The 17,487-nt window shown below is 36.0% G+C and overlaps 1 protein-coding gene across 1 annotated transcript in view; it reads right to left on the bottom strand.

Annotated features, from left to right (window-relative positions):
* PXDNL (peroxidasin like) overlaps window positions 1-17,487 on the bottom strand; it is a 166,006-nt gene that overhangs the window by 93,379 nt on the left and 55,140 nt on the right. Inside the window, 5 exon segments of the mRNA XM_041768612.1 lie at window positions 675-792; window positions 3,365-3,434; window positions 3,436-3,538; window positions 9,492-9,563; window positions 14,183-14,254. Coding sequence (XP_041624546.1) covers window positions 675-792; window positions 3,365-3,434; window positions 3,436-3,538; window positions 9,492-9,563; window positions 14,183-14,254 — 435 coding nt within the window.

Below are 17,487 nucleotides of genomic sequence, written 5' to 3'. Positions count from 1 at the left end.
ACGAGGTACCAATAATGTAATTAATGATAATATAATTGTCCAAGTGCTATAATTGAATTGTGTTAAGTATATAATTCATTCTATGTATCTATTTCATATTACTTTCCAACTCCTTTTTTTTTTACTTTGACTTTACCTTTTTATGTTTCTTATTACTATTCAACTTTATGTTCACAGGCTTTTAGACTCATAGATACCATGTTTTATCAAATATTTCAATAAGAATAAAATAAATGACTAGTATTTTAAATAATCTTGCATATCTTTTATTGTCAATTCACTTACATAATGTTATACTGATTTACTATGTAAATTTGCAACATCAAATGTAAAAACCAGTTTGAAACTAAAATAATTAAGATGAGGTTATATCTAATTATGTTCAGATTTTAAAACATACTATTTTGTTATTATCTAACTATCTCCTTCTAGAAATAATACAAGATTCCTTTATTCAATTTCACAATCATTGATATCTGGAAATATACAATTTTAAGAAGTCTTCCAGATACTTTGGACAAGTCAAAAGATGAAATTTAAAAGACATTTTTATGAAATGTCCAGAAATACTGGCAATTTTGGAAATTTCATCTCTAAATAAACTAGTTGAAGAAAGATAAATGGATTAATGAAATTGGAAGAGAATCCAACACATGCTCATGCTCAGTATTTACTTGTTATGTATCCAAATAATCTCTGGTTTGGGATTTCCTTCAGCCCCGCAGGTAAAGTAGATAGTATTCCCTGATGTTACCTCCACTTCCTGGGGCTCAGAAGTAATTCGAGGACTCTCTGTAATAGAAGAATTATTGGTATGCTTTTAAAGATCCAAAATTTATGGTATTCTAGGATACTATTGGCAAAGGACTACAGATAATTTTAATTTCCTTCTACATTAAAGTTTTACAGATTCTACTGCATTTTCCCAGTAATATACCAGTTTAGATGTTAGACATATACTTAACAAAAGTTTAGAAGTTTGAAAGATTGGGCAGCCCCGGTGCCTTAGCGGTTTAGCACCACCTTCAGCCCAGGCCTCATCCTGGAGACCCAAGATCGAGTCCCACGTTGGGCTTCCTGCATGGAGCCGCTTCTCCCTCTGCCCCCTCCTCTCTCTCTCTCTCTCTTTCTTTCTCTCTCTCTCTCTCTCTCTAGGTGTCTCTAATAAATAAATAAAATCTTAAAAAAAAAAGAAGAAGTTTGAAAGATTCACTGCATAAAGAAATCTCCAATGAAGTAAGTTAAACACATTTCCCTGTGATTTTATTTCTAGTATTTCAATACAACCATATTTATGGAAGGAGTTTGATATTATGGGTCAATACTTCAAGCCAAGTACTTTAGCTGAGCTTGCAATTTTGCAGGCACTCTTCTAGACAATTAGCCATCTAACTACCTACTTTATGCAATTTATAAGAATTTGTATGTCTAGGCCTCAAACCTGGTTGAGCAAATTATGTATTAATATAAGTGAATGTTTCCATTCTCAAATAATAATTAGTGGTAAAACACAGAAACATTTAAATTATTTTAATATGGGAGTGGATGATTTATTTTTAATCAGATAATATTGAATTTATAGAGAACAATGTAAAAAGGGGAATTTTGCCTGTCTATAGCAAACTTAATATAATTTTTAAATATCTTTCTAAATGACAAAAACTCTTCTTTTTATAAATGTATCAGGTGAGACTTCCAATCATTAACAAGTTTAACATGTCTGGGGAATGTTACATGGATCTCTATCAATATTAACCACCTCATTGAAAGTCCATATGGACAACATCTTGGCCTTACTCTTTTTTTCAAAAAATGGTTTGATTCATTTATATATTTTTTAAAAAATAATGCAGCATTACAGAGTGTCCAGCACAGTGCTGAGACAGTGATGAAACAGTGATCAAAACAAAGTCTCTATACTCATGGGCTTACAGTTTCATTGAAGCAACTGAAATTAAACAAACACAAAAATGTATAATAATATAATAAATGCCAAGAAAAATAAATGATGATTTGACAGATTGTAAAAGGGACTTGATGCTGAGTGTGTAGTAGGGAGAAGGTGGGTAGAGAGTGAAATTAAATAAAACCTTTCCAAGTAATTAATATTTAAGAGGAGGGCTCTTAAAAGAAGAGTTGCAAGAAGGATATTGTAGTAAATAGCATGTAGTCAGTCCTTGAGTTGGAAAAAAGCTTAAGAATTTCTAGGAACTGAAAGAACATAGAGATGGCTAAACATCACTGAGCAGATGCACGGGCAGAATGAATCAAGGTTACAGAGTAGCCAGGAATTATAACACAGAGGAAGTGTGACTTTGTAAATGATTTGGTGTTTCATTTTAAGGTGTGAGAAGCTATAAAAGAGTTATAGCAATAAGAATAATGTAATCAGATCTGTGTTTTAAAATATCTCCCCAAATATAACAGATTAGAGGTGAAGAAAATGAAAGCTGGGACAGCAGTTATGTTCTGTGTTCCTGGCAAACTTGACTATGACATAAATTGCAAGTTGGTAGTGAGAATGGAAGGTATGGATGGACAAATCCAACTTATTTGGAAATAAAGACCAAGGCACTTTGTCTTAATCTGGATGGAATTAAATTATATTAATATAATTTTCCAAATGGACTGCTTAAAGGAATTAAAAAATTGGCCTCGAGTGAATGAGACATTAGAGAGCAAATTTCTGCTGTAAGCTATCACCTGAGTAAATTTTCAAGGAGCCCAATTATCACACACATGCACATGTATGTATGTATATTCATTTTTTTGTATTTAAAGCTATATATAAAAATAGATTAGATAGATATAAAGGTAGATATTCTTTTATTTATATTGAAAGCTTGCAGTGAGAACCAAATAATTTCTAAGAAGTGATGATTGGATTTTCAATTAAAGCCTGATAGAACTATTAAAGCTGTCAGAATATGAACTATGCTTGTCAAATTGAAAGTTTGCATTACTATTATGAATATTATTAATTATATGATCTAAAGTTGAAAAACTTCAATTACTGATTATTAGCACTTAAGTAATACTGGTATAAGTGGAACCTTTAATGCTGGTAACAGTGTCCTGTGATCTTGTTGAAAAATAGTTTTCCTTAATGTTTCTCCTTTGAAATTTGGAAGTTGGATTAAAGGATCCTCAAGGACCATCCCAGCTCTGGTTATGATGATGATAAAAACTTCCTTAAATAAAAATGCAGATGATGAAAAGGAAATTGGCCATACTTTTAACTAGAACCCCTGATAACATTTTCTGATATTACGCTCTTCCAAATGCAACATCATATAACAAACATTTATAGAAAGGGAACAAAGGCAAGACATTCCATTTTACACACAGAGAGAAAATTGCATACCACAGTTGAATTCTTCTACTGTTAACGAAGCGATGGAGCGTCCTTGGAGCCTTCGGGGATACTCGCATCCCCGAAGCAGCAGCCTGAGTTTGGCCATTTCGGGCATAGCCTTGCATAAGTTCCCCCAGCCACATTAAATCACAGTCACAAACTAGAGCATTGGAATCCAGACGCCTAGGCATGTAGGCAAGAATTACAACTGTTGAAAGTGACTGTTAGTTTTTTAAAAATCTTCTGAATTAAAATTTTTAACTTCCTCCAATGTACCTTCTCAGTCACATTTTTGACTCGAAGATTTCTAGTTACAAATTAACAGGTTAAAACACATGCTTACCTGCTTGCATTTCTTGAACAAAAATAGATATATTTTCATATTAGCAATAGTTTTGGAAAGCACTTTGAGATTCAAAAAGTGATTTTTACTCAACGTGCATATTATTTGATTTAAATAACTGTAAGATAAAATGAGTATTGTTTTAGAGAAGACTAAGAATTAAAACTATACATACTGAAATATTATAGTTCTTTTACATGTTAAGAACAAAGTATTTATATTTGGTGGTGTTCTTTTTAAACTTTTTCATCGATATTACTTACTAGAGGCTTTATTACCCAAAGGAGGCCTATAAATGCACTGTGTATAATTTGGGCAGCTGCCCAAGATGACTTGCTCTTTTCTCTTATAAACCTCCTTGACATCAGTATAGATAGGTATGTGTTCCTTTGTGTTTTCAATTTTCCCTAGAAATTAGAGGCAGGGTTTTTTGAAGTTTCTTTCTTGTGTGTGCTAAAAGGCCTGGCTATCACTGGAAATGATGCCATTTTAAAAAGGTCCACATCTGGAAGTGGCTCTTAGAGGCTGTGATGGGTAGGCCCTTCATATTTTTTTGTGATATTTCCTAATCTATGACCGGGAGTTCCTCACTTTTGCTAAGTTCTACTACATTTTCCTAATCCTCTCTAGCACTTTTTTCTCACAAAATAAAATTAATAGATAGCCAAAGAGATTATAGTGTATACCTCCATTCTTGCCAAAAGATGCATAGCAAAAGGGCACAGAAATGATAAATTATCTCTTTTATCCATCCCAAAGGTTAAAGGGCAGCATTAGCTAAATGAAATCTGCAAGTCTGTCTACAGCAGTAATCAGGTCACACTCTACACAAGGGAATTCCAGGGATGAAATGATAATATGAATATATTTATGATAGTGACAAGGGTTACATTGTTCACATTTTATTGTAATAAGTAATGCCTAATATGATTTTTAAACAGAAGTTAAAAATGCTGCAATTTTTTAATGATTGTATGAAATGTCTTTAAAAATCATTCGGAAAACAAATTAAAAAATCTTAGCTGCTTTAGCTTAGAAGCCCATATTAATATCAAGTTACTGGAACAGTTTTTAAAAGTGAAAGTAAACAAGTAAAAATCTAAAAGTAAACAAAAAAATCATGTTTTCTCTAGACTTACATAATAATTCCAGAAAACTGTAATTTTTAAAATAAGTTTAAAAAAATTAAGTCTGATAATTTTGCAAAGTATACTGTAGATGTTTAGTGCATGAGATTGCTATAATGTGCTTAAATTGCATTACACTAAAAACAGTAGCTCTATTTAGCAGCATTAAACTGTTAAATTAAGGGGGGAAATCTCATACTCATTAAAAAGTTGCTGAATGATATGGATTTTATTTGTTTAATGCTTCCATCAAGACTTCACATGAAACTGAGAAAATAAAACCATAACTGAAATGGAGACTATTTTCAGCCTTGTCTGGAGTGATGTATAAGAGGTTACCGTTAACTAGTGCTTGTTCAGCAAGGTACTGGTTTCCGTATCCTGGCTGTTCCTTGTGACTGACTGATTCACTGTATCAGCTACTTTGCTAAAAAAACATCTATCTCAAAATTAAGGAGTCCAAAGTTCATTCTGATTTATGTTTTGAGTTTATTGCCTGGTAATTTTATCAAAAGCAGTTTGTTGTTAAATATGAAGGTATAGATTCTCCCATTAGTATCACCATGAGACTCTAAGTGAACAAAAGCCAGGGCACCAACATAACTCCCTTGGGAACATCATAGTCATGAGACCCTAACAGTCTGGAAATTCCACTTCCCTGACATCACCATTGCTTACATATCAGTTCTCCATTAATCAGTGCTCCATACTTTCCCCTATGTATCCTCATGCTTATGTGTTTTAGCAACATTTAAGCATAAGATTTAATTTCTTCTTTATATGACCATTGACTTCAATTAAAATGTTCATCCATAGCAGGGATACAAAACATGAATAAAACAACTACAGGATTTTTTTTTCACTTGCCACTTAAAAACCTCCTTTATGTTTGGAATAATATATAGTACTAGAACTATATTTTTTTTCACAAAAATCTATTTGGGGAGCCTTTATAAATAGAGTGCTTCCAAATTCGTACTGGGAAAGCATTCTTTGAAACATTGCCTATAATTTAAAGCCATAAATTTTGAGAAATAAAAAGCTATCCAGTAAAGCAATAATAAAGGTGGCTTTTACTAGACCATACGTATTAGTAATACACTGTGCTTAAAATCATTGCTATTTTACTGTTCTCTATTTTGAAAGTTCTCTTACATCAAATGTGACACCAGATACCCTAAATAAAAGACAACTGCCTTTTGATAGTATTCAGTCAAGAATCACAACCCTCAAATAATTATCCACTTTGTCCTGCCCACTGCTCAGTTTACAATTTCAAAGGGGGGAAAAAGCATGGGGTAAATTCATATTCAAATCTTTCTATTTGAAAATACAGTAATATATCACTTGTACCTGTAGAATCCCTTTCACCTAAAGACCCAAAAGCATTTCATCAATTGTTTCAGAACTCTTGGAGGGAGTATGGTTGTCATGAGTTAGAAATGATATGGTCCAGGTGGGGAAACTACTTTCAGGGGTCACACGCAGCTCCCAAGGTGATGGGGCAGATGTGATTCACACGGGTTTCTTGAACATCTAGGTGCAACCAGCAAAGTGACCCTCCCCTAGTTGTTGAGAGACTTCATTGTGGAAGATGGAATTTATTTGATGATAGGTGCAGCTCATTTACTAGCCCTCAGTCACTTTCCTATATTCTGATTTTCATGTCTAAATTACAGCCTGGTCAGGCACATGTTTCAGGATTTGGAATAACTAGGTGCCAGTGCTCGCCATCTGAGACTGACCAAGATCTCATGAATCTTGGAAGAGTTTACTGAAATCATCTATGTATCAGTTTATCATGGCCATAAGTGATCAGTGTACCATCTATGAGAACAGACACTCCATCAACACAACACACAACATCATCTTAAAAGTGGCTTAAAACATTTGAAGTCTATATAGCACATGCATATAAGATACATACTGGCATATCACTGTAAGTAGGATCTCCCTCTGCTTCTTTATTAGTGTCAATTCTCTGTGTGTGTTCCAGCAATGGAGTGAATGCTGTTTCATTAAATGTAAGAGGTTAGGAAAAAAAGCTGCTACTAAAATTTAACAAGAAAGAATAATAGAAAGAGATTAGAAAAACAAACAGGGGATCCCTGGATAGCCTTGCAGTTTGGCGCGTGCCTTCCGCCCAGGGTGTGATCCTGGAGTCCCGGGATCGGGGCCTGCACCGGGCTCCTGCATGGAGCCTGCTTCTCCCTCTGCCTGTGTCTCTGCCTCTCTCTCTGTGTGTCTCTCATGAATAGATAAATAAAAATCTTGAAGAAAAAAAAAAGAAAAACAAACAAGAGATTTAGCATTTTAAGACTTTCTGAGAGTCCTAGAAGTCAAGAATGATACCCAGATAGAAATTTATGTAGAAAAGAAACATTTAATGGAAATTATAATTGCAAATATACAGTGACTCTAACCACACCTGATAAAACAAATCCAACAAAAGAGAAAGAGGGTAAGTAAAATACTATTCCTCCTACTACCAAAATGAAGCATCCTATGACCTGGTTACAGAATACACTGATATTTTTAATTTTCCAAAAATGACTTAAGAATGTTAAGACAATAATAAGATACAACTACCCATCTGTTGGAATGGCCAAAATGCAGGACACTGACAACACTAAATGTCAGTGAGGGCGTGGAGCAACAGAGCTCTCATTCATTGCTGGTAGAACCACAAAATGGTGCAGCAATTTGAAGGACAGTTTGGCAATTTCTTACAAAACTTACTAAATACACTTTAGCCGTGACACCCAGCAATCATGCTTTTTTGTATTTACCCAAAGGAAGTGCAACTTATGTCCATTCAAAAACCTACACATGGATGCTTATAGCAGCTTTATAATTGCCAAAATTCGGAAGCAAGCAAATGTCCTTCAGTAGGTGAATGGATAAAGAAACTGTGATATGTGCAGACAATGGAATATTATTCAACACTAAAAAGAAATTAGCTAGTTAGCCATGAAAAGGCATGGAAGAATCTTAAATGCCTATTACTAAATGAAAGAAGCTAATCTGAAAAGGGTACAAACTCTATGATTCCAACTGTACGACTCTAGAGAAAAGACAAAACTATGGAGTTGATAAAAGACGGGCCTTAAGGGCAGGACGGGATGAATAGGTGGAACACAGAGGACTTTAAGGGCAGTGAGAATATTCCATGTTACATTAGAGTGATGATATATGTCATTATACATTGGTCTGAACCTATACAATGTACGATACCAAAAGTGAACCCTAAGATAAACTGTGGACTTTGGGTGATTATAGGGTATGAATTTAAACAAATGTACAAATTCCTTTGGGTTCCTTTCTGTGAACCCAAAACTGCTCTAAAAGTCTATTTTTTTTTATTATTTACTTATTTATTCATGAGAGACAGAGAGAGAGAGAGAGAAAGGCAGAGACAGAGGGAGAGGGTGAAGCAGGCTCCATGCAGGGAGCCCAATGTGGGACTCAATCCCCAAGACTCCAGGATCACACCCTGGGCCGAAGGCAGGTGCTAAACCACTGAGCCACCCAGGGATCCCCTAAAAGATAGTCTATTATTACAACAAACAGGAATCAGTGTGCCTACCATTCCAAATGGCTGTAGTGAAACCAGTTCTGAGAAGCCAGAAAATTTTGACAGAAAAAGAGAATCATCAAACAATTGTGGGTCCAAGCATAAAGAGCCCAACCCAAGGAGAAAAGGCAGGAATGCAGTGTCTTCTGTGTGAAGTGCCATGAAAGCAGACAGACAAGATACACTTGACAAAATGGACTGCAGCTGGATAAACAGTCCTCCTGATTATTCATGATCTTTGAAATGCAATGATTCCAAGCATTATTTCCAGCACGAGTGAAACACAAAATCATTTCCCCCAGTGTTCAAAATCTATCTAAGCTTCACATCTCCTAGCCCATTGACCTGGACCTGGGCATATCACACCAGAAAGACATCAGCAACAACGAGCCTTCAAAGGCAACTGAGAGATAGACCTTTGTGATTTTTCCACTCTGTACCCTCCAACTAGCACTAGGAAGCAGGGCATTGGGCTTTTATCTGATAACTGGAACTAACTGAGGGAAAAAAAAAAAAAAAAAAAAAACAACCCTAAATCCATCAACAATGCAGAAGCATACCCAGAGATCGAGGTGAAGAGACAGATCAGGGTAAAGGAGAGTGATTCACACAGGCAGAAAGAAAAGCAAGGTGGCTGGAGGCTCAAACAGGATTGGGAGGTTCGCTCTGAGCTGATTAGTGTAGGAAGAATGAACAGTACCAGTAACCAACCATATGTGCAATGAGGGAGGACTTCTGAAGCCTGGACAGGGGAGTTAGACTTTCTTTGGAACTTCTCACATCTCTCATAAAAGCTAAAGGAAAAGGAAGTCTTGGGAGTCTTTAGATTTGACCAGCAAGGAAATTACTGAGAACCGAGGAAACTTCTATCTTCAAAATTCCTTTTGAATGCTACTTCTAAGAGAATACATAAAAGCTCAGTAGGCTGCGTCCTCTATCACTCTGCAGTTAACGAAACTGTTTTCTCCCTTACACGCTGGAATTGCAATGATCTTTCATGGCCAAAGGAGACAAAGGCAAATCATTGCTTGGGATTTATTGATTTGGGGGGAAATTATAAGGTTTTGTGTTTGGGCACTTGCTTTCACTTACAGTCTCTTTAATGAATCCAGATGAGAAAAGCTCCCAGCAGGGATTTTAGATAATTTGTTGTTATGCAAAAACCTGAAAAACAAAGGATAACTTTGAGTCAAAACACAGTAATGATGCTTTGGGGAGACTTTTTAAAAAATCGAATTGTGAATCCAAATATGGATTTTTATGATTTTATTATTGTTTGATAGGAAAAACATAGAGAGAGAGAGTAAGAGGGAGAAGCAGAATCCCTGCTGAACAGAGGGCCCCATGTAAGACTCAATCCCAGGACCCTGCGATCGTGACCTGAGCCTAATTAAGGCAGATGCTTAACCAGTTGAGCCACCTACATTTTTAAAAATATTTCAGTGAGAAAGGGCAAACACAAAATTGTCATTTGTGCAAGTACAGTTTTAAAGACTCACCTGCATGTATTTTCTTATCCATGGTTCTTGAATTTTTTTGTTTTATTTAGTTAGAGATTACAAATACTAAAGAGGGAAATCACAAAAATAAGCCTTTAAACACATAGGAAATCAGAAGAATGGCAAAATAATGTATGACTGCAGCAGCTTGCAAGAGAACCATGATTAACTGGATCCCGGGCTTGGCAGCCCTTTGTCTACTTCCACTTACGGGCCAGCAGCAGTTTGCTAAACTACAGTTCCATTTGGTGCTGCGGGGGTCCCTGGATCAGCCAGCCATTTGCCTGTTCCCTTTCAAATGTTCCCCCGGCTTCCACCACCGGAGGCAAGGGAGGAGGCCCAGGCCCCAGTATTTCCACCCCTCCTTCCACCTTGACTGTCCTGCCCTGGTTGGGGTTCCCTGAATGCTGGCCTGCCCATACTACTTCTTCCCGCTGACTAGCAAATCACCAGCAAGGGTCCACCTGCTCACTAGCACCACTGAAAGCACATTCAACAAAGAGCCTGTGTATGAAGAGAGGATGAAACAGCAGTCTACAAAACAGAGGAAAGCGCCACGCCATTTCTTTCTAGAGACAGAGAAATGGGCATAAATAATCGAATGCTGTATAGAACACGTTGACAATTAGCTACTTCCAGCCTCCCTCTGAATCCTACTTCATGAACAGTGCCCCGTCTCAAAATTAAATAAGATCATCTGACCATGTTTTCCTAGCAGTGTATGTCTTTGGCTTAATTTTAAGTATTTTATCTATTAGGGATTAAAGTAACAGGGTGTCATGTCAGCAGGAGTCGAAATAGTTTTATGGCTTTGGAATTTTATGCACATCTTGAGTAGATAAAAATTTTTTTCCTGATCCTCACTCTTTTAGTTCCTTATTCTCATCTTCCCTTACCCGACCCAATTCACCAAACTCAGAAGCAATGACTAGAGAAGAAACAGCGAACAGTTAGGTTAAGATGGGTGTGGAGATAGGAGTCACACAGTAATTCTCATTTCTCACAAGCTCTGACTCGTATCCATATCTCAGGAGATACTGGAATAGAATTTAATGGAGAAGTAACTTGTAGTCCATTGCAGCTGAACCTCAGGAAAGCCACATAATTTAGACAACTTCTGTGTTTTTTTTGTTGGACTACAAGCTCATTTCACTATTTTACAACTAGTAGAGTCTAGTGTGATAGCAACAGTAAAAGGGCTGCTGATCATTCTCTTAACATATTTAAAAGGCTGGAAATGGCATCAATAATCAGATATTGAAAGATATACCTATTTTCCAAGCCAAGTAGACCAGAATTAATTAACAGGCAAAACAAATCAAGAAAAAAGCATAATAACATATTCATCATCACAGATTTCGAAGGTATGTAAATATCAAAAATTTTCCTTTATTTTGTGCAATGACAAAATGTCCAAATTAATGTTATTTTAACATTAGTTTATGCCATACATATTATTGGGGTTCCCAAATCAGATTCGATTGCTACTTGCTATTTCTATAACTATTTGTTTTCAAGTAGATTACTCTCTCTAAACCTCAGTTCCCTTATCTATTAAATGAACTTATTATGATAATAATTATTATTATTTCTCTCTTAGATTACTATGTCAGTGAGAGTATTAAAACAGTAGTAGTATTTCAGCAGTACTGTTCAGCAGGGGTGCAAAAATGTGTGCCTGTGCTTTCTTTTTTCTTTCTTCTTTCTAACTTCCCTGAAGTTGATCTTCAAAGTGCTTCTGCAGACTATTTGTTGAGTTCTGCTTACAGAAGTACCACTTTGATTGCTTTACTCCCAATAAGACCTCAAAAACACTTCTTCCTGTATTGGAAAGTTCATATAATAATTATTTGCTGCTAATATTTTATGTCAAACTTGGTTAAAAAAAATAACAGTATCCATTGCACTGAGATTTATACAAAGACTGATCTCCTTCCTGTGACAGAAATACACATGTTATCAAACAAGCCAAGCCATGAATGAGTTTTTTCAACATCAATGTTCTGAGGAGATAAAAGTGTATCTTCTGCCTGAAACTTAGATTAGTATTTCAAGATATATCCACTGGAAATCCAAGAGACTTCTAAGAAGTAGAGAAAACTTCATATTCAGGTCCTATACTTTGAAAAAGCTTCTTGAAGAACCTTGGCTACAGTGAGATTTATGCCTGGTAAAGAAGACAGTTTCCAGGCTGGTTGACTCAATGTCAGTCCCTGAAGCTCCATAAAGCATCCAGTGTGATGCTGTTCCAAGCTGGTATTCTCCGCAAACCAATAAAACCAAAGGTATTCTTAGTAACCATGAATGTTCTTTATAAGGAAGCCTTTCCTTCCGCATTCTAGGATTTTAGACAGAGAAATCTGCAGTTTTCCCACCCAACTGTCCAGACTAAAATTCCCTCTAGTGGGAAATTTTGGAAGAGAACAGACATACCTACAAGGGAAAAGGAGAAACTTAGACCCCCAACCCCATATTTTCAAATATAAATACCAATGATCATCACAAAGTATAGGAGCTTAATCAGAACCAAAAAAATGGCAGGTAATGACCAAGACAAAACAAAGAAAAACCAACACCAGAAGAAGCAGGAGAATTCAAAGAACTAAAAAAAGAGAAATATAACAAAACACACTGTGATTAATATAATCAGAGATTTTTCAAGAAATGAGTATATACAGTTTTTATTTACATAGTAGAGGGGAAAGTAAAAGTTAAAGCATTTTTTCTTGGTCATTCCCTACTCCTTCAAGATCACTCATAGATCCTAAGATAATAGTCCCCTCTGAAAGGCACAAGGTGCCGTCACTGCCATAGGGCCTATAAAGGTTTCCAGGTTTCCTTTATAGGTTTCCAGATCTCCTTTGGGGAGCAGGAATCTCCCCTTCCCAGTTTTCAATGGAGGAAAGTAATGCTTATTCATCAGCAAAACTTTTTCCAACATTAAAGTTGGTGGCTTAGATTTTTTTGAGGTTATTAGTCATCATGATGCTAAACCTTGAATTTGCTGAGGTGGAACTCAGGGCTGAGAGCTGGTGGAGCAGGAAGTGGTACAGTTACATCTACTCCATTAAATACCTTCAGCAAAACAAGCACAAATCCAAACAATGCAATTTTATGCATTACAATTCCCATATTTCTATATGCAAATAAGGTTGGAGGGATGGCACGGAAAAGTGGTTGATTAGCTCTTTTTATCTTTTAACTTTACTTGTCTATTTCAGGTATCAATATGAAAGCACATCTATTTCACAACCTACAGACTCCTAATGCCAATTTTTTTCAGATATATTTTAATTCAAACAGAGTCCTGATTAAGTTTAGCTACATCATTCTGTATTTTCTTTCTGTTCATAAAAAATCCATTTCTTCTGCTAAAATCATAATTAATTTATTAATATAAGGTATTAGAGGAAATTAAGGGGTAAAATGTATTCATCCAATAAAACACAACACAAAAGGAGGCTCTCCAAGCTCCTTTGGTTTGTCATTATTATTTAATAAAGCTTTATTAAATATCACATTCATCTAGAAAAGTACACATATCATACTAGAAGCATGATGACTTTCCTGAAAGTGAATGCAGCTGGGAAAAAAGAACAAGACAAAACTGCTAGGACTGCAAAAGCTCCCTCCTACTGCTGCCCGTCACCTCCTTCTCTCCAAAGGGAACCACTGTCTAACTTTTAGCTATTACACATGTTCCTGCTATTTCTGAATTTCTTCAAAAAACAAATCAAACTATGCAATTTTCAGTGTTTGGACTTTTTCCTGCTCAAAATGTTTGAGACTCATATGTGCTGTACAGTCTTCTATTTTGTGAAAATGCAGCAACTTATTTCCCTTCTTTTGTTGTTGGATATTTAGGTAGCTCTAGTGTAGAGCTGTTAGAAGTGATGGTGCCATAAACACTCTAGAACACGCTTCTAGTGCACATGCATACACGTACATGTCTGTTGTGTCTATAACTACAAGTGGAACTGATTGATAGCTCATAGGAGATGTGTATGATTAATTGTGGTGGAGTCTACTGTAAGTTTTCAAAGTGGTTTTGCTTCCTGCGTGAAGTGTTGTTCATTGCTTTTGCCCTGTTTTTAATTGGGTTATTCATCTTTTCTTCATTGATTTAAAACTATAGAATGTTTTACAGTAACTCTAATAGTACAAAAGTACAGGCTCTGCTTCTTAGGCTTAGAATAAAATGTCCTGATCTCCAGGGCAGTCAGTACGTTGTATAAACAGAAGTAGTAAAGCAGAACAAAGGACGTCTAAGGAGTCAACACTTACAGTCGCTCTAATTTCAGAAGGTCTCCAAAGGTCTCTGGCTGTAGCATCTCTATTTGGTTGAAATGAACATACCTGGAAGGCACAAAACAAGTTGGTTATTTCTTGTGCTGGGGAGCAAAATAAAATATTTGAGGAATTAACAATAGCTTCAGCTGAAATGCAGCTGCTCTTTACAGTTGATGTTCCAACAGGCAACCAACAGAAAGTGCTTCCAGTAGCAGTAACTTGACGTCACCTCTTCTCTTAGGTAGCACTCTTGAGTAGAACGATGCTAAGCAGCTGGTGAAATTACTGTTCTACTCATTAAAATGTTTAAAGTGAAGCTAGAATAATAATTAAAACTGGAATAATAATAAGACACATTACAAATGACCACATGCTTATTACATTTCAGGATAGAGGGAATGTTCCCATCTAGAGAAGGCAGAAAAATAACATATTTTATGTTTTATGATGAATATTTATTTATGTAATATGATGAATATTTGAAGTGAATTAATTATGCCTGAGGATATATTTAAAAGTAATGCATCTTGTTTTAATCCATTTAGAACTGGACCTTTGCAGTCCATGGTATCCCTTTATCCAATCGATCCAGGGAATATTTCCAAAGCTGCCATTTCATAAAGGCTTCTCTCTCAGAAATTCTGTGATGGAAATGGAGAAACATGCCTTCAAAACAGAGGGCTGAGCACAGCAAATCTTAGATCCACTGCAAAGGCTGCATACTTCTCTTCAAAAATTTAAATATCCACCTTGCACCTGACTTCTAAACACAACTTTTTCAAAATCATTAAAATGAAACCAACAGCCACATCCATCAGTCTATAGTGAACTGACTGCAGAAAGCACCTCAAACACAAAATTCACCATAAGAAAGAACAGACCACATCTCACACTGAATTATGTCCAAACATAATAAATTGCACTTGGCTTAATCAACAGAAAGTTGTTTGACTTGAAGTGAGTACACAAGAAGAGAAGTGTTATATTTTATATATTTACATTAAGTTATTTAACCACTATTAGAGCTACTTTTGAAAGAAGAAAATAAAAACACTCTAAGGAAAAAACCACCTCTACTTCATTCATAGGCTCCTTTCTTATAAAATCATTATTTCAGGATGAGCACTTCAGACACTAATGCAAAAGCATAATAATACAATAGAATGAAAAGGGTGTAGTTGGAAAGGAATGATAATTTCCTACTGCATTAGGTTGGATCCTGGAGGCAGTGCTGTACCTTACCACTCTCTGAAATTTGGCATCCTGGCCGGTGGTCACAACATTCCTTCCAAAGATTCCACTAATTATAAAAGCTACAATAATGATACGGTGTAAGACATAATTGCCTTAATATTTGCATAAAACTACCTTGTCTTTGTTCCTTTGTATTACACACACACTCACACATACCATACATTGCCCTCTGAAAATCATCACTTCTATAATTGGTCTAGCACAGAGTGGAGAGGTAGAGCTTGGAAAAGTTCAAGAAAGAAGGGATTAGGATGGAGTATTTGGGGTAAGATCAAGTACGTGAGGAAGGAGCTTCAACAAATATAGTGAAGAAAGATTTAGAAAGAGATCTATTACAGGAGTTTTCTTTCCAAGTGAAATGTATTGCATGGTTGGGATTCCATACTCACTTAACATAGAGTGCAAATGGACCCTTCATGATGAATATGAAAAAATGCAGATTAGGACTTTAAATTTAGTATGAACTAAATAATAATAACAGCACCAAACACTATTGTTTTGCGTACTTTCCATGCATTTAGTCATTTTTAATCTTCACAACATTTTTAGTCCTCACAACTACACTGTGAGATGAGTTCTGTGAATACCGCCATTGTTTAAATTGGAAAACTGCGGTATGGGGAGGTTAAAGTTATTTGCTCAATTTTGCACAACTTGGAATTGCCAGGACCAAGATTCAGTTCAGGCATACGTTTCTCTTATCACCTAAGCCTAGCAGCCTGTCTGGTGGCAAAGGGAGCAGTTGCACACAGATTAGCAGACAGGCAGAGCACACATTGACGACCTAGTGAGACCTGACCCTCCAATAGCAGGAGCACACCTTTCTCAGGTAGGGAAACATCTGCTCCATATGGAGAACTCAAGAGCTAATCAGTAATAAATCCAAGCTACCCATCAAGTGAAACCCAGACTCAAAAACTCCACTGCTGGCTACTTCTCATCATTCCTGGCAGCCATTCCCACTACATTAGTGTCTTCCTCTACTGGAAGGTGTCCTTAACTGAGGGAAACGCTCACATTCCAGTTTCTGGAACATCCTAACAAACCACAAGAAAAGAGGTCACAAACTAAGGTCTGTCGTTTAGCCACTTGAATGCAAAATTTCAGATTTAAAAACATGAGTACTGTAGTTTATGAATGAGCTAGGCCCTTGTTTTTCCTCCTTCCTACTTTTTAAACTTCTTGTGAGCAATTTCTTTATTAGGATTTTCACCATATAAAACCTGGAGTTTAGCAGAAATACTTTCCATCAGCATCATTAGTCAAACATGCATCCTGTAGAGCTTTCACTGGTATCCGGGTAACTACGAAGAAGGTAATGAGAATGAGCAGAGCTTTCTGTTGAGAGGGCTTCTAATCACCGAGCCAACTAAAATCAGGACCAGGAGACAATCGAAGGGTTAAGATAACATGCAACATTTTGTTACATATCATAGCTATTATGATGTTAAGGACTAATCTACAATTACAGTTTTTGTCAATAAATTCTGTGATTTGCACTTCACAGTAATTAAGAATTTTTAAAATACTGATTTTTGCATTAATTATTCTATACTTTGCAATTTATGCTTACTAATGCATCAGAAATGCATAATGTCTTCCAACATGCACATACTGAGAACCTACTAATCACAGACCTGTTCATTCCAACTTTGAGGAACACCTCCCTAGAATAAATCTCCCAAATTCTTGACTCATCCAGAGTGAGTTTTATAGGTTAAATATTTTCTACTGAACTTCAATCTAATACACTACATGGATAAGCAGCTAGTATTTGAATTTACTACTAATAAATGTGAAAAATGCACAAAATGTGCAGATTTTGTTCGTAGCAGGAAAATAAAACAACCCAGAGAATTGTTTGATTGCAGCTTTCTATCCATATGATTTCACAAATATTAAACAATTTTTTACTTTAGCCTAATTCAAAGCAGTATAATATTTTGTTGGGCTGATTTGATTCATGCTGAGTCAAATAAAGAGGGATTTAGGTTTGATTTTTACTCCCTTCTCAACTTGATAACACGGCAAGTCGATCCTCTCCT

This window comes from Vulpes lagopus, chromosome 9 (assembly GCF_018345385.1).
Source record: "Vulpes lagopus strain Blue_001 chromosome 9, ASM1834538v1, whole genome shotgun sequence".
In the NCBI taxonomy this organism is placed as follows: Eukaryota; Metazoa; Chordata; class Mammalia; order Carnivora; family Canidae; genus Vulpes; species Vulpes lagopus.
Note: the sequence above shows the minus strand (reverse complement) of the source record. Positions and strands in the feature narration are given on the sequence as shown.